This window comes from Harpegnathos saltator, unplaced genomic scaffold (genome assembly GCF_003227715.2).
Source record: "Harpegnathos saltator strain DR-91 unplaced genomic scaffold, Hsal_v8.6 scaffold63, whole genome shotgun sequence".
NCBI lineage: Eukaryota > Metazoa > Arthropoda > Insecta > Hymenoptera > Formicidae > Harpegnathos > Harpegnathos saltator.
In genome coordinates this window covers 110212-134256 of record NW_020230460.1, presented here as the reverse complement: position 1 = coordinate 134256, position 24045 = coordinate 110212, and the positions used below count along the sequence as shown (strand labels likewise).

General features: G+C 40.6%; 4 protein-coding genes across 14 annotated transcripts; 1 reads left to right on the top strand and 3 right to left on the bottom strand.

Annotated features, from left to right (window-relative positions):
• Nucleotides 1–3: 3 nt before the first annotated feature.
• Nucleotides 4–9368, bottom strand: mxt (Eukaryotic translation initiation factor mextil). Of its 9 annotated transcripts, none has more exons than XM_011141809.3 (11): nt 9228–9368; nt 7833–7948; nt 7594–7734; nt 7278–7447; nt 7000–7198; nt 6656–6727; nt 5619–5679; nt 5195–5486; nt 4597–4855; nt 4217–4338; nt 4–2095 (listed from the first exon to the last, which is right to left on the bottom strand). In XM_011141809.3, the coding sequence occupies exons 2-11, from the start codon at nt 7939–7941 to the stop codon at nt 1991–1993; spliced, it is 1530 nt and encodes a 509-aa protein (XP_011140111.1). In that variant the 5' UTR covers nt 7942–7948; nt 9228–9368; the 3' UTR covers nt 4–1990. The 9 variants fall into 9 exon arrangements, 8 of the variants coding, with proteins under 8 accessions (XP_011140111.1, XP_019697191.1, XP_019697192.1 ...); XM_019841632.2 differs by having other exon boundaries at nt 7000–7195; XM_019841633.2 differs by having other exon boundaries at nt 7594–7731.
• A 697-nt stretch (nt 9369–10065) lies between these two features.
• On the top strand, nt 10066–11280 carry mRpS2 (mitochondrial ribosomal protein S2). Its single transcript, XM_011141808.3, has 3 exons — nt 10066–10244; nt 10339–10428; nt 10513–11280. The coding sequence occupies exons 1-3, from the start codon at nt 10208–10210 to the stop codon at nt 11163–11165; spliced, it is 780 nt and encodes a 259-aa protein (XP_011140110.1). The 5' UTR covers nt 10066–10207; the 3' UTR covers nt 11166–11280.
• A 527-nt stretch (nt 11281–11807) lies between these two features.
• Nucleotides 11808–16901, bottom strand: LOC105183566 (dehydrogenase/reductase SDR family member 7). 2 transcript variants are annotated; one of them, XM_011141805.3, is made up of 8 exons: nt 16419–16901; nt 13977–14145; nt 13679–13831; nt 13145–13251; nt 12743–12982; nt 12277–12396; nt 12023–12192; nt 11808–11934 (listed from the first exon to the last, which is right to left on the bottom strand). In XM_011141805.3, exons 2-8 carry the CDS (start codon nt 14098–14100, stop codon nt 11844–11846), a joined length of 1005 nt encoding a protein of 334 aa, XP_011140107.1. In that variant the 5' UTR covers nt 14101–14145; nt 16419–16901; the 3' UTR covers nt 11808–11843. The 2 variants fall into 2 exon arrangements, with proteins under 2 accessions (XP_011140107.1, XP_011140106.1); XM_011141804.3 differs by having other exon boundaries at nt 16460–16901.
• Nucleotides 16902–19125: 2224 nt separating this feature from the next.
• LOC105183565 (phospholipid scramblase 1) lies at nt 19126–23232 on the bottom strand. Of its 2 annotated transcripts, none has more exons than XM_011141802.3 (7): nt 22752–23232; nt 22560–22652; nt 21891–22043; nt 21431–21642; nt 19904–20065; nt 19653–19799; nt 19126–19525 (listed from the first exon to the last, which is right to left on the bottom strand). In XM_011141802.3, the coding sequence occupies exons 1-7, from the start codon at nt 22837–22839 to the stop codon at nt 19481–19483; spliced, it is 900 nt and encodes a 299-aa protein (XP_011140104.1). In that variant the 5' UTR covers nt 22840–23232; the 3' UTR covers nt 19126–19480. The 2 variants fall into 2 exon arrangements, with proteins under 2 accessions (XP_011140104.1, XP_011140105.1); XM_011141803.3 differs by having other exon boundaries at nt 21891–22040.
• Between the last annotated feature and the right edge of the window lie 813 nt (nt 23233–24045).

The window sequence follows — 24045 nt, the reverse complement described above, 5'->3', positions numbered from 1 at the left end:
GTCTGCGCGTCTGACTTTGTTGATTTATTATCATAAACGACAAAGTACAATAATACAATAGTACCATCATATTACTGCGCAGTTAGTTAGAGACGATATAGAAATAAATTATATAATTTAATCGTGAGAATAGAGTGATGTAAATCCGTAATAAATATTAAATTGTGTAAAAACTGTACGAAAACGCAGCGTCCTGGACTCGTGGTGCGGTGAGATTGCGTGCGACACACGGGGTAGGCAGCGCGAGTTCCTTATGCGTGATTCGGAAACCAAATGGTCGGCTCGAGTTTTACAATAATACAATATTATAATAACGTTTACAATAATGTTTCAACAATGTTAACGTTCTCCTCTCGATGCGAGTACCGAACACGGACGACATCGACGTGACGACCTCCTTCACTGCCGGCTCCTTGGTTTCCAAATCGCGAGGGTGAAACGTGAACGAATTGAAGTCGTAGAAAATGAGGAGAAACGAAGTCTTCGACAGGTCGCTTCACATCGCGCGGAATCGCCCAATGAGCAGGATCAATCGGTCGCGCGGTCATTCTTTGAGGCTTTCTCATTCGTCGTATACGCTTCGAAAAACAAATCTTCCGGTCTTCTCGTCAGTTCGGCCATTTTCCGATACACGAAGGACACGAATTTGGCACGTTTTGGGGGAGCGGGGATTCTGTCAAAAAGGAGAAGAAAAACAATCGCGCAACCATCGATTGGGCGATTCTGCACGAGGCAAGTCCCGTGTGTCGCACATGGCGCAAACGTTTTCGTGTCTCTAGCCGTATATAAAATATAAACTCTCGGAAATTCTCTTTTTTTTTTACGGTTTTTCCTTTTTGGTTATTGCGTCACAGCAGAGTAAATAAATACCAAAATGATAGTTTCCTACGTTGTAATAGGTATAGAGAGACTAGACTATGCTAAATCACGGTTCGATCTCTTTTTTTTTCTTTCGTTCGTTATTTCTCCTTTAATTATATTCGCGAGATTCGAAGTCACCGCTTTTTTTTTTCTTTGCGGAACGATATACTTATAATTGTATTACAAAAACGCGGAATTGTTCTCGCGACGCGTTTTACCGCGTGTGTGACGTGTATGTTGTGTGTGTGTGTGTGTGTGTGTGTCTCTATGTGTGTTTACATTCTCCTAAAGTATCATATATATATATATATATATATTAGTCTTTCACGATTAATCTTTTTTTCAAGATCGAGAACACTGGGCGTTATTCCGATTCGATTGGATGAATAGTAAATTCATCACGGTCTTCCGCGTGAATACGTTTGCAAAAAGAAACAGACCGAAAACCGGTTTACTCAGTAACCATCGAACGCTCGATCTTACGGTTTTCTTGTTTTCTAACGCTATTAATTCTAGTAGTAACTAAGCGTACGAAAAAAAAAATTAATAGCTGTCTTTCAATATGATTTCCACAAATTCAAATCTCCTTTCTCTTTGACCAAAAACCAAAATACCGACGACTCGTTCTTAAATTCGTTCGCGAGTACAAAATTGTGGCGCGGTTTATATTTCGACGGCGTATCCGATCGAAAATAAAAAGAAAATAATCGCGTAAAAAATGACCTTCCAACCGATAGACTCTAATGACTAGCGTATTTCAATTGCATGAAGCGTGTATCGAATCTCCTTGCATTTAAACGTTACTCCGTAAATGCCCGCGAAAGATTTAACGCTGCTTTTTCTCTCTTTTAGGAAAGAAACTGTTAACAAAATATCATTTAGCAAGAAAAAAAAAGAAACAATTTTGTTCTATTCGAGGACACGTGAAAGAAAACGCGCCTTACAATCGTCAAATATAACCAACGCTATTCTACATGCGTCGCGTTTCTTCTTTGGGGGGGGGGGGGGGGACGGGTGAAATTTTCTCCTACGAATGTCGGTGACGAACCAACATCGGGCGAGGGAGGGAAGAAGAGAGGACATTCGTTCGCGAGGGAATCCTTCGAAGGAGGCGAAGATTCGGCCCTCTTCATTCGGGATCGGTCTCCGCTTCGCCGATCGGCAATATTGCGACGGGGCCAGCGGCTGCTAATTTGGCTTTATACGCTTCCGGTTCGAACCAGCGAATCGGTGCCTGTTTTAGAAACAAAAATAAATAATTAGTCCTCGACGAGTGACCGCGGCATATCATTATCCGAGCGACATGTATGTCCCTTACCTTGCACCTCGTTATGTTACAAGCGGCATGCTTCGGTGTTGGGAAGCCGTGTGTGTTAAGTATTGCTCACGCATGGGCGCATGCAGGCGATAGAACGTAAGTCTCTCCTCATTTTTTCCTTTTTAATTATATTACACATCCGCCGAGCTTGGTTCGCCTTCTTTGATGATCATACGAGCGAGCGAACACAGAGCAAGACTCGGGTGAGTTTCGCAGTACGATTTATTATTAATACAGAGCGTGTATGTGAATCCGATACACAACACTAAGTCTTATTTCCTCGTTATAATCTCCTTCGTGTAGGATCCGACGGAACCATCTTGGGTCCCGTTTTTATTTCTTTTTTTTCGATTTTTTATTTTTTTTTCCTTGCTTTCGTTAGTCAGATCACTCTTAACGTCACAATGTCTTAACACAATTGCGTAGAAACAGAAATGCGTAATGTAAAATAAAATCTTCTTACTATAATATGAACAATGTAGCAAAGTAACATATGTAGAAAAAAAATATTAAGAACACGTATGATATATCTATAAAAGACAGAGTTTTTACACAAATATAACTTTCAAAGTACGACGATGCTGTACCGCGATAATAATACGATTCACCCGATCGATTTACCACGACTCCGTTTAACGCTCATTAACAAAGAGTGAATGCATTAAACAGTAAATATCTAACAGAGTAAATCGCGTGATAAACAGTAAACACTAAAATATCCAACAGAGTAAATCGCCTCGCGCAACAAGTTCATCATATTCTCTCGTTTAATATTCCATCGAGCGAGACAAAACGCGAAGTTTCTCCTTTAAGCTACACCACATATGGAATATGAAATCGAGTTCAATCAGTCAGGTTTGGTACATAAAGTGTACGCGCGAAAATAATTGTGAGCGTGTCGAGAAAATAAAAAAAAAGGAAAAACACGAAATAACAAAAGAAAAAAAGGAACATTCGTGTGTTCACGGGACTCGCTTACAATCTTTGGTCTTGAGTTGAGAATTCTTACAAAAGAATCACTACCTCTACTGTTGCAAAAATCTCTAATTACAGGATCGTAATCTTCTAAAGCTTTTTTCGTCGTGTACGAAACGCGAAACAACATCGAGATTCACGTGTCCTATAATCATCATGAAAAAGCCGCTCTCGTGAGCGATTGGAAATACTGAGAACTACTGATGCTCTCTTGAGCCCTCGAGCTGTAGCTGTATCTCCCTCCGAGAGTGCAAAAGTTCATTTAATATTCCATTAAAACATTTGCACGCATACATGCGAGCGCGCAGTAAGCAAAATGTTAGCAGTAAACCCAGCCATTTGGCATCGTCCACGACTAAGAGGTGCTCGGCAGAATCTACGAGGGATCTTTACGTTGAGTGGAAACCGAACAGGTTTATCACCGTTAATCTGCCAGCGGATCCCGTGTTAGATTTGTACCGGCGTTCCAATAATCCGAGGAACGATCGGTATGTGAATGTCATGTTGCGTTGCGTGTTTCGTTCGTTGATCAGATTACAAATTGCACCATTGAATTAGAAAACCCCAAAGAGAACAACATTAATTACTTGTTACTCGTAAGAGGCTGGTCTCTTGGCGAGAATTGTGGGCTAACACTCGCGTCTGGGAGAAGGAGACAAAACTACTTCCCGACGTTACTTCTCTTTTTCTTTCCCCTAGCCCTCTCTCTACATCTTCTTGTAACTTCTCTGTACAAGGAGACTGCACTATGCGTAAGTTCTTCATTTGGTATTAGTAGAGTTCAGCGGTCAGAGGCGATCTCACTTCCGCCCTAGCGTCTAGACGTGCAGTTAAGAAACGCAATGATAGTAATCACAATCTTATCACCACGCTCGCATTCATCACCACGCGACATGTTTCAGTGAATATATTATTACGTTATTGGCAAGTGGTGAGTGTCATAGATAAAGAGGGAGGGACGAGGAGGAGAGAAAGGGGGTATTAAACCACGGCGTTGCAGGGGAAATTAACACGAAAGGTGTTGCACGGTATGTGATTAGCGTTCCTGTCGCATAGCGGTACCTTACGAACTATATTGGGACATTCCTTTTGTATGCGCGCCCAATCCGCGGGAGGTCGCTTCGCGTAGGGGCCTGTGGCGCACAGCAACAAAAACTCGTACGTAAGTTCTCTTGCTTCTGGAACTGCGTCACACAAATTATTTCGATAAAACGACACGTGATCAGAGGCAAAGCGAAGCGTGATAGAGTCTCGTTAAATTATTCTTTATTAAGATACGAATGAGTTGTCGAGCAAAAATGGAGATATGAATTAAAATTTCTTCGCGCTCAAGTATCGTGTCGAAAAGTTCGAGTATCAACAGAAACGCTAAGGTATGGTCCATCTCGATCGATCGTCGAAGGAATAAACACGATATCAACAAAGTTTCTTTGTTAGTCTACCTTGTTGAGTCGAATACAGCTCCTCGGAGATCGGGCGTGGCTTGTAGGTCTCTTCGCTCTCCGAGGTCGCGGCGCTATCCAAACTCAATTCTCGGCCTAAAGTGTTCATATTGACCGTCCCCAACGGCGCACGGGGAACATTGGGGGTGGAGGAAGTTATAGCGAAGTTGGGCTCGTCCTCATAGTTGAAGTACTCTATACCGCTGGTGAAGTTGTCGGACTCGCCGAGAAAATGTTCGTCCAACACTAATTTCGCCGTCTGTAAAGTGTGTCAAATCGTTAAATGAAAGGTTGTATGAAAATTATACGTGAGTGAAATAAATGAAGGGGAACATCATGCAGAATAGATTCTCTATTCATTTCTCAATAAAACGATTACCAATAGAGAATAAAAAAAGGCTATAACAAATTAAGTAGAATAAAATATGGAGTAAGCAGAAAGATAGATAAGATTAGATGCCAAATGAAATCTAAGCTTGATTGTTTTAAGTTAATTTTATAGGCTCTCGAAGCAAGAGCAGCGGATTAAAGATAAGCGCGCGCGCATGTGTGTGTAATGCAGATTATAATATGAAATATAATAGGAAGATCACGTTACCCTAACGAGATCGAGATTGCAGCCCGTAATTTTAAGGGACTGGTTACCGACCGTAACCGTATACTTGTATTCGCCTATACTGGCGTCGTTGGTGGAGAAGCTGTGGAGGAGAGATGATCGCAGACGAGAATTGTGCTGTTGGTTGTGTTGCAGCCTGTTGCTTTCGTCGGACGCGCTGCTGTTCAGCGAAGAACTGGAGCCACCCATGGCTCCCTTCTCGCCGCCGCTCTGCTCCAGTCTCACTGGCGATGCATTTCGTTGTATCGTATCTTTGATTAAGTCCTTCGCGTAACTGGCACAGGAAAGCAGGCAAGAGAGAAAAAGAGAGAGAGAGATACATACATTGAACAGACGCTCGCGACGGATTAGCGCTCCAATTAACGTGCGAATAAATCTATAATTAAGTAAATCTATTGAAACGTACTGAATCTTGTCCTCGGACGTTCCCGTGATTTGGACAAGTCGTTCTTTAGCTCCAGGGTTTACTACAAAGCAGAGATACAGAGTATCAGCGACAGTCTTTTCCGTTACGCTCGTGACAGTCGTGAGAACGCGTGACAGTCATCGTTAAGATCCTTCACACAAGTCTAACGGCACGGTTAATATGTTAAAAATACGCGTGTAATACTGAGTGTTGTTACGTGTAAAACATCGCCAAGCAAGATAAGTAATAAGACACGCCTTGAAGGAGGCACTTGAGAGAGAAGAAAGGCCTCAGCTCATGTGTGTTACATGATGAACAAAAATGCACCGAGGTATTAATCAAATTGCCAGCCTTCCAGTTTAGGGGAGTGCGACTGATCGAGACCTGTTGTGTGGTCAAGTGTAATCTAAACAATATCCGATCTCTAAATTCTCGGCTCTTGAAGCAGCTTCAACTTGCAACGTACAACATTCACACGCCGGGCTGGTCGGGCTGGTATCGAAGAGAGATGTATTCTCATACAATAGCTGGTAAAAAAAGGGGAAAAAAAAGAAACCGTAAATCGCGCGAGATCGCGATGTGACACCAAAAGAACCTCTCTCCGTCACACCAAAAGAAAGCCAACGCGCCCCGCACTTCTCGATTAGCATCAGGTTCGTCATGGCCAGAGACACACTAATGCTAAACTCTCAGGAACGATTCAGTCGCGTCGGTTAGACGGTACCGTCATGCAAGTTAAAAGTGACAAAACGATGAGGAAAGTGGCTGTAACGTTTTGTTATTGCAAAACGTGTGCGCTCGCGCGTGTGCGATGCTTTGTTCGGACAACACCCGACATACAAGTCCGCCGAGGATTCTGCGCTTTCCGATTTTATGCCTTGAATTCGACACTCTTCGAGCGGCCGCAAGCGAGGTATTAGACAGGTATCGTTGGAACAATGGGCTATTCTGCCCTCTGATCGGAATATTAATATCGTTCTTAGGATGCATGAGCACACAATGCTGAGACAAGCCATTGGCGGATCATTTTGCTTTACCTCGCTGGAAGGAGATGATCGTCTGGCTGAGCTCCTCTATCATGTGAACCCGCCGCCCTTTTATTCCCATCACTGTATTTTCGTGCAAATCATTTTAACAGTAGAAACAACCGTGATCGCGGAGAATTATGAGTGAGTATGTACAACGATCTCGAGTTGACTGACAATCGCAATCGCGTGGCCGTTAATGTAAGAGAGGCTCTCAGGCTCTTATTCTAGTCGGCCTGGCAGCATCGGCTGCAAATAACTTGCAGATATCGCTTGCAATGACAACGGACATACCGATTTTTAATGTACAGTAAAATTTCGAGCAGGACGAGTGGCAGTGAATTAGTTTGAATTACCTTTTCCCGAGTCGCTGTTGCGAATGACGACTTCGTCTTTGCAATAATTTTTCCCCGGTATGCGCGTGGGCTTCGTGAATTTGCCACTATTCTTGATCACTTCACCGGGCCCCAGGATCGGCGCCGAGGTAGGCGAGGTCATTGCCAACAACGGAGACGACAAGGAGTTCGTGGGCGTGTCGGGTACCGTCTCGATCTGCTAGTGAAAAGCGCACCGCTCGTGAGCGCCTCGCGAACAAGCCAGCGGAATGTAGAAGAGCGCCGGTGGTTTTACCTACATTGTCCAAATGTGACAACTTTTGCATGTAGTACACGTCCATCGAATCGGTGTGGCGCCATTGTTTAGCTCGCAGCTCTATTAGTTCCAGCAGATGAACCCTGGTCGTCAGATCTAATTTGTCGTCTTGACTTCCATTCCGGATCGCCACAAAGGCTCTGTCCAGCTGATCTGGGGCGAACAAAACGACGTACGGTTACTGTCAACGTCGGCTCTTGTCGAGAATCAAACATCCCCGCTTTTCACCGTGCAGTTGTAACACTTTCATCGTTACTATCGTCACACTGGTAATTACCAAGAACAACGGAAAATTGTACCTTTGTAAATAGCTTCTAATTGGTTGGCGTAAAGTTTCAGGTGACTGCACATGGAGATTACATTCAACTGCAGCGTTCGGTCATGGAAGCCATTAGTCAGTTGCATCGCAACATTGTCGATTAAGGATACTATATCCTCTACTAGAAAATACAGAAGAAACACAGAGAGTGCAGCGATCCTTAAACTGACTTGGGGAGGAATAAACTGATGTGTAAAAGAGATGGTAAAAAGATCCTACCAGTCGTGATCCGCCCATCGACGGTCGAGTTGCGCTGGTTGAGCTTAAGCGGCCGTGGTTTTTCGAGCTTCTTCACAGTCCTGGCTCTGTTCAGTTGTGCGGTAGCCATTATTATTCTGCAAGAATAAAGTGTCGTGTTTGATGTAACATTATTACATGATTTACGCTTCTAGCGGCTCGAATCTCTCGGCGAATCGAACATCTATTGACAGATGTGACAATCGGACAGTGCGACGAATTCTCGTGAGCTCGCGGCGGCGGAGTTTCACGCTACATCACTGCTTCCCGATGAACTCATTTCTATCGTATGACGTTTCGCTAGAGCGGTAAGAGAGAGAAAAAGAGAAGCACAGAGAAAGCAGTTGCGACGTCACTCGCAGTTTTTTTCAATATCGACGTTTTCGCTCGCGAAGTACCCGCGACGGCCAAATGTTTCGCCAAAGTGGTCGTGGCGATAAAAATAATTTATACAGCTGTCATACGCTGACTCGCTCTCTCGTAGTGCAATGACAAGGAGCGAGCGAGACACGCACACATACAACACTGCAAAATTAGACGAAGACAGCGCGAAAGAACAGTGGCGGGATCTTCGAATTGTTTGCCCTGCTCACGGTCGAACTTAGCCTCACTGCGGGAGACAGGAAACCCCCCCATACTCAACCCCGCAGAGGGTCCTCGGGATCCTAAAATCTCGACTGACTCCGTTTTAGCGCCCGGCGGCTCCGTCACTGCGAGGGAGAGCGGTCGAAAGAAAGGGGAGAACTGCGTAATTGGAGCGAGAGGGAGGAAGAGAGGGAGAGTCTCACGAACGGAACGATTGCCGAAAAAACGGGCGAATAATGCGAGAGGGACAGCTATTTATAAGGTAAACGTCACGAGATGCACGGATTGTCTCGCGGAGGGTTATTGCCGCGAGCAAATATTTTCACACTTGACAAACAGACGCATTTGTATTGTGTCCGCTAGCAGGAAGCGACGAGTCGAATAAAGACAACAGAGAGAGAGAGAGAAAGAGAGAGAGAGAGAGAGAGAGAGAGAGAGAGAGACGCGAAAGAGAAAGGGGCGACGTTGTGGGTGCGAGGAGAAGACGAGGGAGAGAAAGAGGTGGGGGAGGTGAGAGAGGGCAACACACTAATAACAGCGGAGAATATAATCTTTGACGTGTCGCGTGTGCATGCGAAAGACACAATCTGAACAATCGCGAATGAGCACATGGGTCGCAGAGGCGCGGGCGGAATTCTCGCGGCGACTCTTTCGCGGAATTCCAGATATGGAAATATCCGTGTGCGGCTAAACCGCGTCGCGATAACGACGCGTGTCGTTTGCAAGGCGCATCGAGCCGCACGCTCTCCCCCGCGATGTGAGTTCGTGTACGCGCACTTGGCGCGGACGTACCTTTCGCGAAGTCTACCGCTTCGTCGGCCGTGCAATGGATCAACGACACGCAGATCGTCCGGTTGAAATCGCGAAGATGTGTGTCGTCGACATACGCCGCGAAGGTATATCCGAATGCCTCGAAATCCGAGGCGGCCAGAGTCGCCAACGTGACAGGCGATAGTTTCCTACGCGCGCGGTAGGCGACCCGCGAAATTTAAATCGCCACTAGATACACTCGAATATTGTGGGGATATTTGAAAAATATCGAAATTGTATTCGCGAGGATGTTGATACGGCGTAGGAAGTAGCACAAATGTGGATCAAAATTCGCCAAATGTCAGTCAGTCTTTTGTTTCTATGAAAAATCGACGAAAAATTGCTTAGTGCACTAATGCAAGAGTGCAACTAAGGCCTGGTCTATAATACGTGTTGTAAGCCGTAAGAACTGACTAATTATAGCCGATTATTTTTGTAATAATCGACTGTGATTCCCCAATTCTTACGGCTTACAACTTACGACACGTATTGTAGACCAGGCCTAAAGCGTGGTCTACAATAGCCGTAAAGGTCATTCTACAATAAGGTTGTAGTAGTGTGCAGTAGGCAAATTGACCAATCACGATCGATTGTTCTCTTTACGATCGAAGAAAACTCGACTGTGATTGGTCAATTTGCCTACTGCATCTACTACAACCTCATTGTAGAATGACCTTAAGCAGTAAGAAGAAAGCGTGAACAGTAAGAAATGGACCAACCACAGTTGATTATTTTTGTCATAATCGACTGTGATTGGTTTATTTCTTACCGCTTACGCTTACTTCTTACTGCTTACTGCCATTGTAGACCACGCTTGATTCTTGCAGTCATTGTAGATGGGCCTTAAAAGGGATAAATGGTGTGCTTTAATCTAACCTATTTTAAGCGCTGCTAACTTTATTTGTCTCTCTTCGATCTTCCTGAAAATATTGTCGAAATAAAACGCAGCAGAGCAGAGCAGAATGTCAATATTTGGGAGACGAATTCTTTCGTCGAATCGTAATTACTCTACCTTCTTTCAGTTGTTGAATTTTTTAACATACATTGTGCATGCGTTACATCCAAAGTATGTCATGCGTTTTATTGCTTACAGTTTTGAAGGAGTGTCTACGATCTTCACGTAATACTTATCCTCGACAATGTCAGCTAACTACTCAGTCACAGCCAAACGTGAAAGAAGTTGGTATGTAAGAATTATCATCGCTCTTTATCTAGTAATTATAATGTAATAGTTGCATGATTATCATTTATTTGTTCAATATTACAGAAAGCTTAGAGATCACATTGAACCCTTTGACACACCCGGATTTCTTCCAAATGCATACTTTGTTCACTGTAAAGGATCTATATAATGCTAGGGTTCATTATGGTCACAAGGAGACCTTGTTGCATAAAAACATGGAGACGTTTATATTTGGATCCAGAATGGGTCATCTGATCATCGACTTGGATCAGACAGCTGAACTGCTGCGGCAAGCATTGAACTTTATCGCTCATATCGCATTCAGAGACGGTATAATCTTATTCATTTCGAGAAATCCTCAGACAACTTATCTGGTAGACAAAACAGCCAAAGAGTGCAAAGAATTCTCGCACACGAGATATTGGAGAAAAGGCATATTCCCAAATTCTACAAATCAGTTTAAAACCATAACAAGATTGCCCGACCTGTGTATCTTTCTCAATACGCTCGACACTGCCATGAGCGAACATACAGGGGTGGCACATGCAGCAAAGATGTGTATACCCAGTGTGGGTATCGTTGATACTAATTGCAATCCAAATTTGATAACGTACCCTATTCCTGGAAATGATGATTCATTGTGCGCCATAGAGCTCTATTGCTCACTGTTCAAAGAAGCTATTCTCAGAGGTAAGAAGGCAAGAGAACAGCTCATGAAACTCGCAAACTCCAGATAGATTTAAAGTAATTAATTTAACTGAATGAATATCGTGTACAAAGCAACTAATTGAAATACACCATCTTTCTCTAATTCAAGAATAAAATTAAGTAAGACATTAATAAGTATCAATACTTTATTTTATTTATTCTCTTTTTCATGTGATGATACATATTGTTATAAAATATACTCTTGATAATATATATTGTTACAAAATACACTCTTGTGCATCAGGAATCACATAAGTCTCTTGAAAACCAAAATGATTGACCAAATTATAATTTTAAATTAAATTTAAATCTGTTATAAATTTAAATTTTAATTTAAAACACTTATATGTAAATTTATCTTAATTTTGCAAAACTATGTTTGCTTGACGTCTTGTTGCTAAAATTAAGAATATTACAAGTATAGTCAATCAGTAAATTAGTTTCAGAGAAGCTAATATTGGTTTGATGTTGTAGGCTCACTCATCAGTTCTCAACTTCACATATAATATTTAAAATAAAAAAATTAATAAAAAAAACTTAGTTTGCATTCTGTGGAACTTGTTGAATAAATTTTGTTTTCATAGTAATAAATAAATATTCAGTCACACATGGCGTCAGGCATATATCATTGACTGATCTAATTACATCCAGAAAGTACGAAAGGTAGAAAATTAGGAAAGATAGAAAATTTATTACGCCATATACAATCACTTCTTCTTGTCTTCTCCAACGTAAGTTTTATTCGTGTTTGTGTCTCGCAATTTCATCAAGTATTTCGCACCTATCTGGTTCATGAACCTACGTGAAGAAAATGTAAAACTTTGTTAATACGGCAATACAATGCTATAAGACACGATGAAATGTCACGTATAAAAAGAAAACTTACCATGACATAACGTTCGGAAAACAATAACCTGCATACAAAATTTGCAATACGGATGGATTGGTGATCCATACTTCCTTCATTTTATTCGCCATCGCGACGCCCATCAGTACAGCGCAACGCTTCACGCTTATTTTGTTGTTATGATCAATCGCCGTGTTCACGCCGTATTTCTGAAAATGCCACGATTTATCGATTGCTAATTAGTTAATTAAATGCTACTCAATCAGCGCGTACATGCGATTCATGCTGCGTACCTGGCCGGACATATCCGTGAAACATTCAGCTAGAAAATTGGTCTGCACCGGACCCGGACAGACCATTGTGACGTCAATATTCTTATCATAATGTTCTAGCGGCAATGAGTTAAAGTAACCCTACAAAACGAATGGCATAAGCAATAATGGAAAATCAAGTGATGCGTATATGCGATTTTTGAAGGAGAAAAAATTTGCATCAAGATAGCGGAAAGCCAAGATAAACGTTAATTGCACCACAAGTCTGGCAGCCCGAGATATCAAGTTATCTGAATAAATAATCTTTAGATGCTCTGCCATTTACCGATAAGACTCGATGAAAATAGACTTATGCTGCGGAGACGTTTATGTAATTAATTTACAGCGTAACGAGTTAAAGCGAATAATGATATAGTTATTTACAGCGGTATACACCACATATGAACGGTAAAAAAATGTATTATCATGTTTAAAAGTGTATATTTACGTGTAGCGCGTGTTTGGCACCGCAATAAGATGCCGAAAACGGTATTGTACAAATTCCTGCGATGCTGGAAGTGACAACGATGTGGCCTTTGCCCACTTGTAGAAAATGCTTGACTGCCATCCTGCTGAACGATAAGATGGAAAACACATCAAGGTCAAACATATCCTTGTCAACGTTGATTTCGATGTTCTCCCATTGCGCTCTTTGGCTACGTCCGGCATTGTTGACCAGTATATCCAACTGAAAAACGCATTAAATATAAAAAATAAGATCACGTTTCGAAGTCAAATCTCTATTTGGGAGTCTCTTTATCTAATCTCAATCTGAATTCTTAAATCATCAAAAGTCATCTGATTTAATTTTTCTCTTGGAAAGTCGAATAAAATGTAGAAGAGCGCACACCTGACCGAATTTGCTGATCACATGCTCGAACGCCTTTTTGTGCTGGTCAAAATTAAGCACATCCAACTGATATACTTCCACATCATCATCATTTAGATTTTTGTTTACTGAAAGAGAAAAAAATTCGGAATTCACAAGAAACAAGGAACAAGTTTGGCGACTTTTGACCAGCTTCGCAGCACATCCATGTCCGATAGCAGTTTCTTTTTTAGCAATTAATTACAGAAGATAAACTTCGACTGTCGGATACACATATTTTGAGAAGAAAATATCGTGTTTTGTCAGCGATAACACGGATACAAATAAAATCGAAAATTAGAACAAGAAAGATAAAGTATCGTCCTTGAATTTTAACGCTGCAGATGGTAAAGTCTGCGGTATTAAAATAAGTGTTAAATTTTGTAATAACGATTACGAAGTTTTCCATCTTACACAATTACTCCATTTTTTACCTATCTTATCGTATTCTCTAAACGCATATTATTATTTTGTTTTATTTTTATCTTGTTTTATTCTTATTTTATTTCATCTTACACTCCAAACATTTCTTCTTCACGTTCTGTAATTCGACGATTCTCCGGGCGGACAGAATCAATTTACATCCTGCATCGGCCAACACGTACGCCAACTCTTCTCCGATTCCGCTGGACGCTCCGATGATCCATACCTTCTTGTCTTTTAATGAGGCTACGATAACATAACATACGAAGCAGAATCAAGAATCGATCATTGCCGTTTAAACGCACGTCGCATGCATGTTAGCAAAATAAAAAAAATATTTTTTCGTTGTTTTTCGCACGCCGAAATATACCAGAATAAATGTGACACTCACAGATAGGTTGACCGAATTTCTCCTTGAGGGCGAGTGCTATATCACAATCGAGGACGAAACTACTAATAATATAGATGAAGTAATATAGTAGAATCAACAGACCAATAAGCGAGAGCATATCCATATCTAATCGCGCGTCTGCAGCGACAAGTCAAAGTTCAAGCTATATCTGTAAACAATAAAGGGAAAGGGAGTACACATATTGATCAGTATCGTTCTTTCGCATTCGTATATACTATTTTTAAAATGACGTGAACGTCTTAACGGATAATTTTCTATACAGCATAAACAATTGCAGCGCCATTACATATATATATTTTTTTTTATTTATTATATATATATGCAATATGTTGCAACATTGCAGTGTTGTTGATGAGCGCAATGGAAGAACATCGAAATCAACGTTGACAATGTTTGACCTTGATGTGTCCTCCGTCTTTCAGCTGGATGACAAGCATTTTCCACAATGCAAACCCGAGCGTGTTATTTTGACACGTATAAGCTAAAGCTTTTTTCACGCGTTTCTTGTCGTCTGAAATCACGTCATTTTATGCATTTCGATATCGTTTGACGCGTTTAAACGCGTTAAACAACGTGATTTAAGACGATAAGATACGCGTAAAGGAAGCTCCAGCTTATACCTGTCAAAATAACACACTCGGGTTTGCAGTTTGTGTACAAGTGGACAAAGGCTACATCGTCGTCATTTCCAGTATCGCAGGAATCTTATCAGTATTATTTTCGGCATCTTATTGCAGTGCCAAGCCAACTGTCTCTGCTATATGGATTTAAAGACCTGACCTAATATGTTCTTTGCTTCCTATTTCTTACTCTTTATTTTCTGACTTGAGGCACAAAATATATATAAGTGAGGAGATACAAAGAAAAAGTAGAAAACAAGAAGTATATAAGTATAAGGCTTAAGCCTTGTGGAAAATCATTCAATATTGAAGCTTTGTGTGTTGATTCTAATTGTTCCAACGAGAAGTCTCGCTTCTATTATGTCTTCCATAAGTTATGAGACAGCAAAAATAGCACTTCTACTTCCATGGTATTCTCGAGTCGTGCATGTTTCGCCGAAGAATAATTGACTTAACAATAGATTCCAACGGTCACGATGTATACTATGAATCACCGCACATATTGTATTGTTATATCATTGGGTGAGTGCAAAAGTTCGTGCGGAGTTTCAATAGATGGAGTTATAAGCGTCGTAAAGTGTTGTCATTAATACTTCCATCTACATATTATATAATGTTGGAAAGGTGACGTCTTCAGCTGTTATTAAAAAAAAAATCATTTGTTTTCATACAAACTGCTTCGAGAAATATCACTTTAAAAATGAGTATCGATAAGGTGCATTTACGGCATGTTATGCTTTACGAGTTTCGGAAGGGAATAAACGTTGCCGCAGCCGTAAAAAACATTCAGGATGTTTATCAGGATGAAGCACCAGCTAAACGAACTGTGGAAAAATGGTTTGCTAAATTTCGGCGCGGAGAATTTAACCTTGAAGACGAGCCACGCTCTGGTCGACCTTCTGACATTGATGACGATGTTTTGTGTACTTTAGTGCTCAATAATCCGCGAATTTCAACAGAAGAAGTTACTACAGCACTAAACGTTGACCGATCAACCGCTTTTCAGCGTTTAAAAAAGATGGGATTCGATTTGAAGCTCGATACATGGGTGCCCCATTTGCTTGACCGAGAAGAACAAAATCAAGCGAATTTCTGCAGCCGTTTCTTTACTCGGGCGGCTCAATAACGAGTCGTTTTTGGATCGACTAGTGACGGGCGATGAGAAATGGGTCCTCTACAACAATGTTCAGCGCAAACGGACATGGAAACAATCAGGTGAGCATGGTGACGCAATGCCAAAGGCCTGTTTGCACCCGATGAAGGTGATGCTCTCTGTTTGGTGGGATTGCAAGGGCATAATCTATTTCGAGCTTCTCCCCGCTGGCGAAACGATTGATTCGGACAAGTACTGTCGCCAATTAACCAATCTGAATCGAGAAATAAAAGAGAAACGTCCGATTTTGTCAAATCGCAAGAGAGTCGTCTTTCATCACGACAACGCCAGACCACACGTTTCGAAAAAGACGCTGCGCAAACTGAAGAGCCTGAAATGGGATGTCTTAACGCATCCACCGTATTCTCCTGATATCGCACCATCTGACTATCACTTGTTCCGGTCATTGCAAAATTATTTAAATGGAAAAAACTTTGACTCTTTGGAGGCCTTAAAAAACGGCGTCTCTTCGTTCTTCGAATCTAAACCGCGCAGTTTTTATGATCGAGGCATCCGTATGCTGCCAGAACGTTGAGAAAAGATTATAGAAAACGATGGAGAATATATCATTGATTGAATAAAGATTTTTGTTTACCTAATCACTGTGTGACTTTTACTCACAAACTTCGCACGAACTTTTGCACTCACCCAATATTATTAACTTATGCTGATTGTCGATATTCACATACAGTGTCAAAGCTCGTGATCACCGAGTGATTCTTTCCGGTGTGGTTGGTCAGCTCCAGTTGACGAACATACACGCGACGCAGCAGACGCGAAATACTGCTGGACGAAAATGTGGTGGAGTATTTATATCATACGACACATACATACGCGCGTAATACGTGAAGCATGTCCACGTCAAATGTGTAGCACACACACACACACACACACATTACATTGAACAACTTTCGATTTAATTTAATACAGAGATATCAATGAGGTATACGACCGACCAACGAAATTTTGTCTCGTTTCCGACGCTGTACAGCGTATCTCGATTCTCACTTTCGATGTGACGCGCAATTGAGGAGCGGCATCTCCTACGAGCCAAGAACATATCCCTATGTGCTTTAGAAGCGCTGTTCACGTTCTTGTTAGCTGCTAAGAACTGTTCTAGACGGGGGCGTGGAGAGAAAGAAAGGGAAAGGGGAGGGGGAGAGAGAGAGAGAAAGGAGAGGGGAGAAGAGAGGCGTATTGTAATGCTGGTGCGCTACACACGTATGGTCCCCAACCGGTTCAACAGCGGATTAATGGTCATGCTGCCAGCAGCTGCGTCTATGTACTGTGCGGTAACTGCGACATCGACCCGTAACTAAAATAAGCATTTTAATTCATTTTACAACTAGTAACCGAGCACAAGTACTAAAATAGAAACGGCATTAACGTGGAACACTTTGCAATGGAACGTTTGTATATTATGCGATACTGGCTTTTAGCGTAAATTTAGATAGATAATGTACAATTTATATTATATAAACACAAGGAGCTTTTGCAATATCGTCTCTCAAATACGGTAACGTCCTTCAGATATAGATGGTGAATGTTATTGGTCGCGTACTATTGCAACGTTATTTCTGAACGAATAATGTTTACAGTTTATGTTTACTGTATTTACGGTATTGCAAAAACTGCCTATTAAAAATGTTGTATGCCTTTTTGTACATACACAGATACATATAACTTTATAAATATTGAGGCTTATTTGCCTTCAGACGTATATTTGCATACATAAATTTATACGATCGAAGGAGAAAAAGTCGCCAGTCGCCACCTCGTTTACCTCCAAATTCCTCAAATGTCTTGATTTAAGCGTTATCATTATACGATTCCTGTGGGTTCGTTTCGCTATCTCGCGATACGGATTGTTGGTGTTCGCGTTATACAGGGTGCACGATTTATCTGAAGACATTAAAATATCTCGAGAACTATGCATTGGATAAAAAAAAGTGGTTAATGAAAGTTGTTAGTCTCGAAGGGGGATATCCAATGATACCAAACTCGACCTCCCACCCCACCCCCTGGGGGTGGGGATTGGGGGCAACTTTGAAATCTTAAATGGAAACCCCCATTTTTTATTGCAGATACGGATTCTACGTCACAAAATACGTAAATTTTGTCCGAAACTTTTTTTTTGATTCGTGATAGATGGCGCTGTAATCGCAAAAAATTATATTTTCCGCAATTCTCCAGAAATGATCATTGGATTGAGAAATAAAAAATACCTGTTCAATATTTTTAAAGAACATAATAAAAGTTATTCCCCCCCCATCCTCTCGGGGTAGGGTGGGTGATAACGTTCAAATCTCAAATGGGGACCCACATTTTTCATTACAGAATTAGATTGTACATGAAATTTTTATTGAAACAATTTTTTTCATTCGTGATAGATAGCCTTGAATTTTTCCGAGAAACTACTTTTAGCGTTACACAGGAACAACGACGAGGACGTAGTAGTTTTATGTTCCCTTCGGGTGCTTTTTTAATGTGAGTCCCCTTGCCTCTCACAGATCGGGGTGCTTTTTTAATGTGAATCCCCTTGCCTCTCACTATTCAATTAATTAGAGTAAGTGTTCGAAATTTTTACCTTCAACTTCAATACACTTATTGATCCTTTTTTCAAATGACTGTACACAAGATAGAAGCATATCTGCGGGAGTTTCAGCGCAAGTGTTTCTTATGTGTTCTACCATGTTTTCACGAGTTGTTGGCACTTGTTGATAAACCTTACCTTTTAGGTAACCCCACAGAAAAAAATCCGGCGATGTCAAATCAGGCGACCTAGCAGGCCAATTAATCGGGCCACCTCTACCAATCCACCGACCATTGTAATCACGGTCTAATACTTCCCGTGATCATTTCTGGAGAATTGCGGAAAATATAATTTTTTGCGATTACAGCGCCATCTATCACGAATCAAAAAAAAAATTTCGGACAAAATTTACGTATTTTGTGGCGTAGAATCCGTATTTGCAATAAAAAATGGGGGTTTTCATTTAAGATTTCAAAGTTGCCCCCAACCCCCACCCCCAGGGGGTGGGGTGGGAGGTCGAGTTTGGTATCATTGGTATCATTGGATGTCCCCTTTCGAGACTAACAACTTTCATTAACCACTTTTTTTTATCCAATGCATAGTTCTCGAGATATTTCAATGTCTTCAGATAAATCGTGCACCCGGTATATTGCGAGTTTTAATTCATTTTACAACCGGTAACCGAGCACAAATATTTGCAAATGTTCACTGAAATTTAAAATTTTTTTAGAACTGCGTTTGACTCAACTTGTATGTTCACATTATCTGGGATGTAAACTAAAGACGTATATTTTTAGTATCATATTTCGATGTCTAGTAAGTTTTATTCTTATTTCTTGCCACTTACGTATCGGTTAAAAAAACTTATCTTTTAAAGATGTTTCTGCAGATGTATATGTACGCACACATTTACACACATATCGTTGCTCACTTATCATCCTCTCTCAATATTGCATTGCGTAATATATATATTAATCCTAACTTCAATATTTCATACAACCGTGCACTGTTTAATTGCTCTTTATATAAACGTCAAGTGGTTCTTTTAATAGGACTTTTCAGCTCGCCCGCAACATATGGTTTATATACACGTTTGCTCTATTTCGAAAGAGCAAAAGCGAGGTAATAGCGGTTACCCAGATAACAAATCGGTCGATTAAAGCTGATTTCATTGGCTCTACCTCCTCGATGCTCTTCTAATCCGTTGGAAATACAGGTACTCCTGAAACGAGACGAGAATTAGTTGCAGTTGTGACAACACGAATAAGTATGCACATTTCAGCAGCATCGTTCAGTCTTTTAGGAGTCACCGAGAGCGATTATCATCGAATACATGAAAAAGCATTTACTATCAGAAACGACGCGCCCAAAAGCAGGCTCTTCAGCTTCACGTCGGTGTCTATCGGAAACGTGAGCAGCAGGATGTAATCGACGTTCAAATGATCCCACTGGTGCATCAAGGATGCCAGTTGGAGCGTCTCATCCATCGATATCACCTGAAATCAAAGACGAAAGATGAAAGACGGAAAACATCGCAATCCTCAGAAAAAGCTCGGTTACGACCCTTGATCGCAGTGATATTTAGCCGTTTACTCATTACCTGGAATAACGACTCCTTGTACATGCAACAGCCGCAGATTTTGGGCCCATATATCTTGCAGAGCGGTGCGTTAGACGCGTCGTAGACCGTGAAGCTCGGTCCTATTACGCTGAAATTCTCCTCAACGCTGCCGATGAGATTCGCGCTCTCCACCGTGATTCTCTGTTCGACAGTAGTGTCCCGTGTTAAAGACTTGCGAGTCATTGTTGTCATGTGTGAGAAAGCGTGAATGAACTCGCTCGTCACGCTTCTTATTCCTATTCAGCTCTAATATGCCGACATATAATATGATAACAACGATTTATTGCATTTGTTCTCCTTGGTATCGAGCGCGATATAATGAGTGAAAAAATATTCGCGCATCCTACCTCTTTTGTACAAGCGGATATTTGTACAATAGAACAAAGTAAAAAAGTGCAAATTATGATTTTTATATGAAAAAGCCCAAGTATTGCAACTGTTCATCTTGATAAGGTTTCAATACAGATTCGGATTTTTGACACCTGAATATTTATTGAGAATACGATGGTTAGCGAAATTCTGAGATCCATCTGAAATATTTTGAAATATGTACCGCTGTATATTAGCGGTATTAATAGACAGCGTCATTTATGCGAATTGCGCACATACTGTTATCAATAACGATTGATATTATAATTGTATTAACATACAACATAGAAGTTGCAGCATTGTTGTTGCAAAATTGCTGCAATATTGCTACAACATTGCAACATTGTTGCAACATTGCAGCAATGTTGCTGCAACTTCTGTGCTGTATGGGTGTATAGTCAATCCCACCTTGCTGTTGATGGATTGGTAAATACTGAAATTTTTTGTTTAGCTAGCTGTGTTGTTTCCAGCTGCATATTTTTGTATGGATTTTGTATGGATTAATCAACATAACTGTTATAATAAAAACATAATAAAAACATATACGTTATAATAAAAACATTAATAAAAACATGACTGTTGATTAATTCAGGAAGCGAAAACGTATTCAGAGGAATAACGAGTGAGGTAAGTTATCTGCTTATTTACGTTTGGAACGTATAAACGCGCAATTAGCAATTATTATTTATTTACGTAATATTAGTTTTTGATTTCTATCTTAACATATTTTTCGTTGTTTGCGCAATCATATTTTTCCTCTAAATGCGTTCCCGTTTTCTGGATTAATCATCAAGTAAAAATACATAGTTGGAAACGGTGCGGTTGGTCGAAAACTTTTAATTATCCAACTGTCTTATTAGGCCAATCAAAGAGTTCGCTTCGATCTCCGAAGGAGGAAAATCTATGATAAAAGGAAAACGAATTATTCGTTGACGGAGTGGACGTCGTGAGGGTGACGGCTTCATGACGATGTATAATATGCGGTGTACAACCAGCAATATTGTCTGTATCACGTGTGTATGACGTCATCTATTGAAGATCGAAGCGAATCTGCTGACCGACCTAGTAGATATGTGATGGCCAAAAGAAAAGAAGTTGAGACTACGACGTTTTTCATTCATTCGCTCGTAAACTTGCCTGCCGCGATCCGGGCATGTGCATCCAGCTGGGATCCTTTCTCATCACGAAGGCGGTCTCGCCACATTGATCCAAGACATTCAGCACGAATCCCTTATACCATCCGAAGAACCTGGACGTGGTCTCATGCTTGGCCTCCATGGCGAGAAAGAGCGTTTCCGCTCGAGGCACCTTTACCCTGTACTGATTTCCTCTGTCCATTCCGCCGAGCACTGCCCAGTAAGCACAAAATCATCGATTGCACATTATTAATATATAAAACGATATAATAACGATATAATAATATAAAACGATATAATATCTAACGTTTTCAATGTGCATCTGTGGATGTGTGTACATGTGTATATAAAAAAAGTAATTAAGTTGAAAGAAATAATTGTTTCTTGGATTAAATAAAATACATTTGTTTTTCCTTTCTCGTCATATAAGGCGACGAGTGCGTCATGCGCTAAATACATACGAGTACTCAAATCAATAACTTGCTGAATTTCCAACTGCTCGACGCCGACCAGGAACTGCGTGCCGGTGATCGTGTTCAATTGCGTCCTTGGGGTGGAGACCCAGTCTAAGGTGTTGACGGGGATGGGTCTTCGAGGAACTCCAGTGTGACCTGCTGAAAAAAATGATGGTTAATCGCTCGAATGATTAAAAGCTGATAGCCGTTTTTGCTCGTTATCGCTGTTGAGATTTTCTCGTGCCATCGAGATTTTATCGTAGCGTATAACGTCACTTCGAATTGGTTAAACTCATTGAACAGTGGAATTATGTACGAAAGTATAATTCTGAAGTGTCAAAGATTCGGAAAAAATCTCGTTTCTCCTTGTCTTGTGAATCTTCCTCATTCACGGCGTCCTTTTCCGGGAAATGCGTGATAATTTCTGCTAGATACTAATACTCATTTAGAAAAATATTTCTCTTGCGACAAATTATTTTTGAGTTAAAATCGCGTTAAAGTTACAAGTTAAAATTTATCCAAATTATATTAAACGGCACTTGCGAAACGGTCAAACGTGCGATAAATTTTATTTTCGCTGAATTATGCATAAGAAGGGAAAACAATTACTTTTCCGGAAACTATCTATTGTGTCAGTTATATATCATGAAACTAAAAAATATATTATGTATTCACCTCCTGGTTGCATGGTGATGATAGTTGCGTTGGAATAAAAAACAGGTGCATTCTCGTGTAGTTCTATCGTCTGCGTTACCGCGTCCGTTGTGTCTGAAAGACAAAAAAATGTTTACGGTTTTATATATTTTGACACGATACGTAACAAACAACGTATCAGGCAATTATATTTTAATATTTCTTGTCAGATACCAGTCATGATCTCCTGATTTAAGAACGAGGCTTCGGCCTCACTCTCACGTAATTCCTGATCATGATTGGCTCTGTTTTCGCGACGCATGAACGCTGCCAAGGTGGACGTCCGTAGTCACGAGAGACACAAGTACAAGGGATTGCGATGCAATTCAAATCCTCGATTCAATGGATCTAATTCCTCTTCTCGCACACGCACGCGACTCGTGCTTCGTGAATTTAGCGCAGAAAGAAAAGAAATAAAACCGATATCCGAGCCACCTTGCACCGAGAAACGCGAAAAGGCGTACGATGACAACACTGTCTACTGAGCCTCCCGTTCACATTTGTCCATAACGCCTTCATTTTTGCTGTTTATCACGTTATCGGCCGATAAATCATCCGTTTATCGCCAGTGTGCGGATAAGCGCGCTATCATATAGATATCTTTTTGTTCGTACGACAAAGGTGCCAATCTGACAACTAAAAAAGATCGTTCGCGAAGATTAATCGTACTGAGAGTGAAGAAGGAAAAATATTCTTTTCTTCTTTTTTTATTTTTCTCTTTTTTGGAATTTATGTGCTCTATTTTGGATTATATTATATATTCCTACCAAATTTAATGACAAAATATTATAATAATTCATTACTGAAATATCGATGAATTGACAATTTTCTGAAAACGAGATATCAAATTGTGTAACTTCGGATTTCTCAGGAATCCGTAAGGAAATGGAACGCTTGCATTTTTATATCGTTGCGTTTTGTGATACAACGTATGCGTCGTTTCGATCGATGATCTCCCGTCATTTTTCACACACACACATTGTTTCATAAGATTATAACAACGTAGAAATACAATCGATTTATCTTACTTGAAAAATCCGAAATTATTTAATCCAATATATTCTTACACTAGATTTATATATATATATATATAAATCTAGAAGTTATATAACTAAGATTATTAAATTATATCGATGTTTAACATATACATTCGAGAACAGTAAGAAATTAATTGTATCTACATCGGTCTGCGCTCGAGATCTTTTATGTCAGAAAATATTGAATAAATTATATCTCGATAATTATGTCAAAATGACGCTCGATGTATTGTGTGCAAAAGGATAAATTTGCATAAGAGAAGAGAGAGAAATATCGCTGTAAGGCATGTCTATCGGACGTCAACTTTTATTTATATAGCGACATACCTAACGAGAGAGAGAAAGAGGAAGAAAGAGAGCGAACAAATTGCAACATTTCCCACACGGGATTATTCTGAAAGCGATGAAGTGTGCGAATACTTCTCTCCTCG

Coding starts and splice junctions, on each gene's coding strand:
- LOC105183566 (XM_011141805.3), bottom strand. CDS start 14,100: ATGGATATGCTCTCGCTTATTGGTCTGTTGATTCTACTATATTACTTC. Junction 13,252..13,678: donor GAAGAAGAAATGTTTGGAGT/GTAAGATGAAAT, acceptor TTTCTCTTTCAG/TAAACAAAAATCTAAATGAT. Junction 12,397..12,742: donor GTGCCAAACACGCGCTACAC/GTAAATATACAC, acceptor TTCGTTTTGTAG/GGTTACTTTAACTCATTGCC.
- LOC105183565 (XM_011141802.3), bottom strand. CDS start 22,839: ATGCGTCGCGAAAACAGAGCCAATCATGATCAGGAATTACGTGAGAGT. Junction 19,800..19,903: donor ACAAGGAGTCGTTATTCCAG/GTAATGAGTAAA, acceptor CTTTGATTTCAG/GTGATATCGATGGATGAGAC. Junction 19,526..19,652: donor TGGGCGCGTCGTTTCTGATA/GTAAATGCTTTT, acceptor GTCTCGTTTCAG/GAGTACCTGTATTTCCAACG.
- mRpS2 (XM_011141808.3), top strand. CDS start 10,208: ATGTCAATATTTGGGAGACGAATTCTTTCGTCGAATC. Junction 10,245..10,338: donor ACGAATTCTTTCGTCGAATC/GTAATTACTCTA, acceptor TATTGCTTACAG/TTTTGAAGGAGTGTCTACGA. Junction 10,429..10,512: donor GCCAAACGTGAAAGAAGTTG/GTATGTAAGAAT, acceptor TCAATATTACAG/AAAGCTTAGAGATCACATTG.
- mxt (XM_011141809.3), bottom strand. CDS start 7,941: ATGGCTACCGCACAACTGAACAGAGCCAGGACTGTGAAGAAGCTCGAA. Junction 5,680..6,655: donor GATCATCTCCTTCCAGCGAG/GTAAAGCAAAAT, acceptor TCTGCTTTGTAG/TAAACCCTGGAGCTAAAGAA. Junction 4,856..5,194: donor GCAATCTCGATCTCGTTAGG/GTAACGTGATCT, acceptor CACACTTTACAG/ACGGCGAAATTAGTGTTGGA.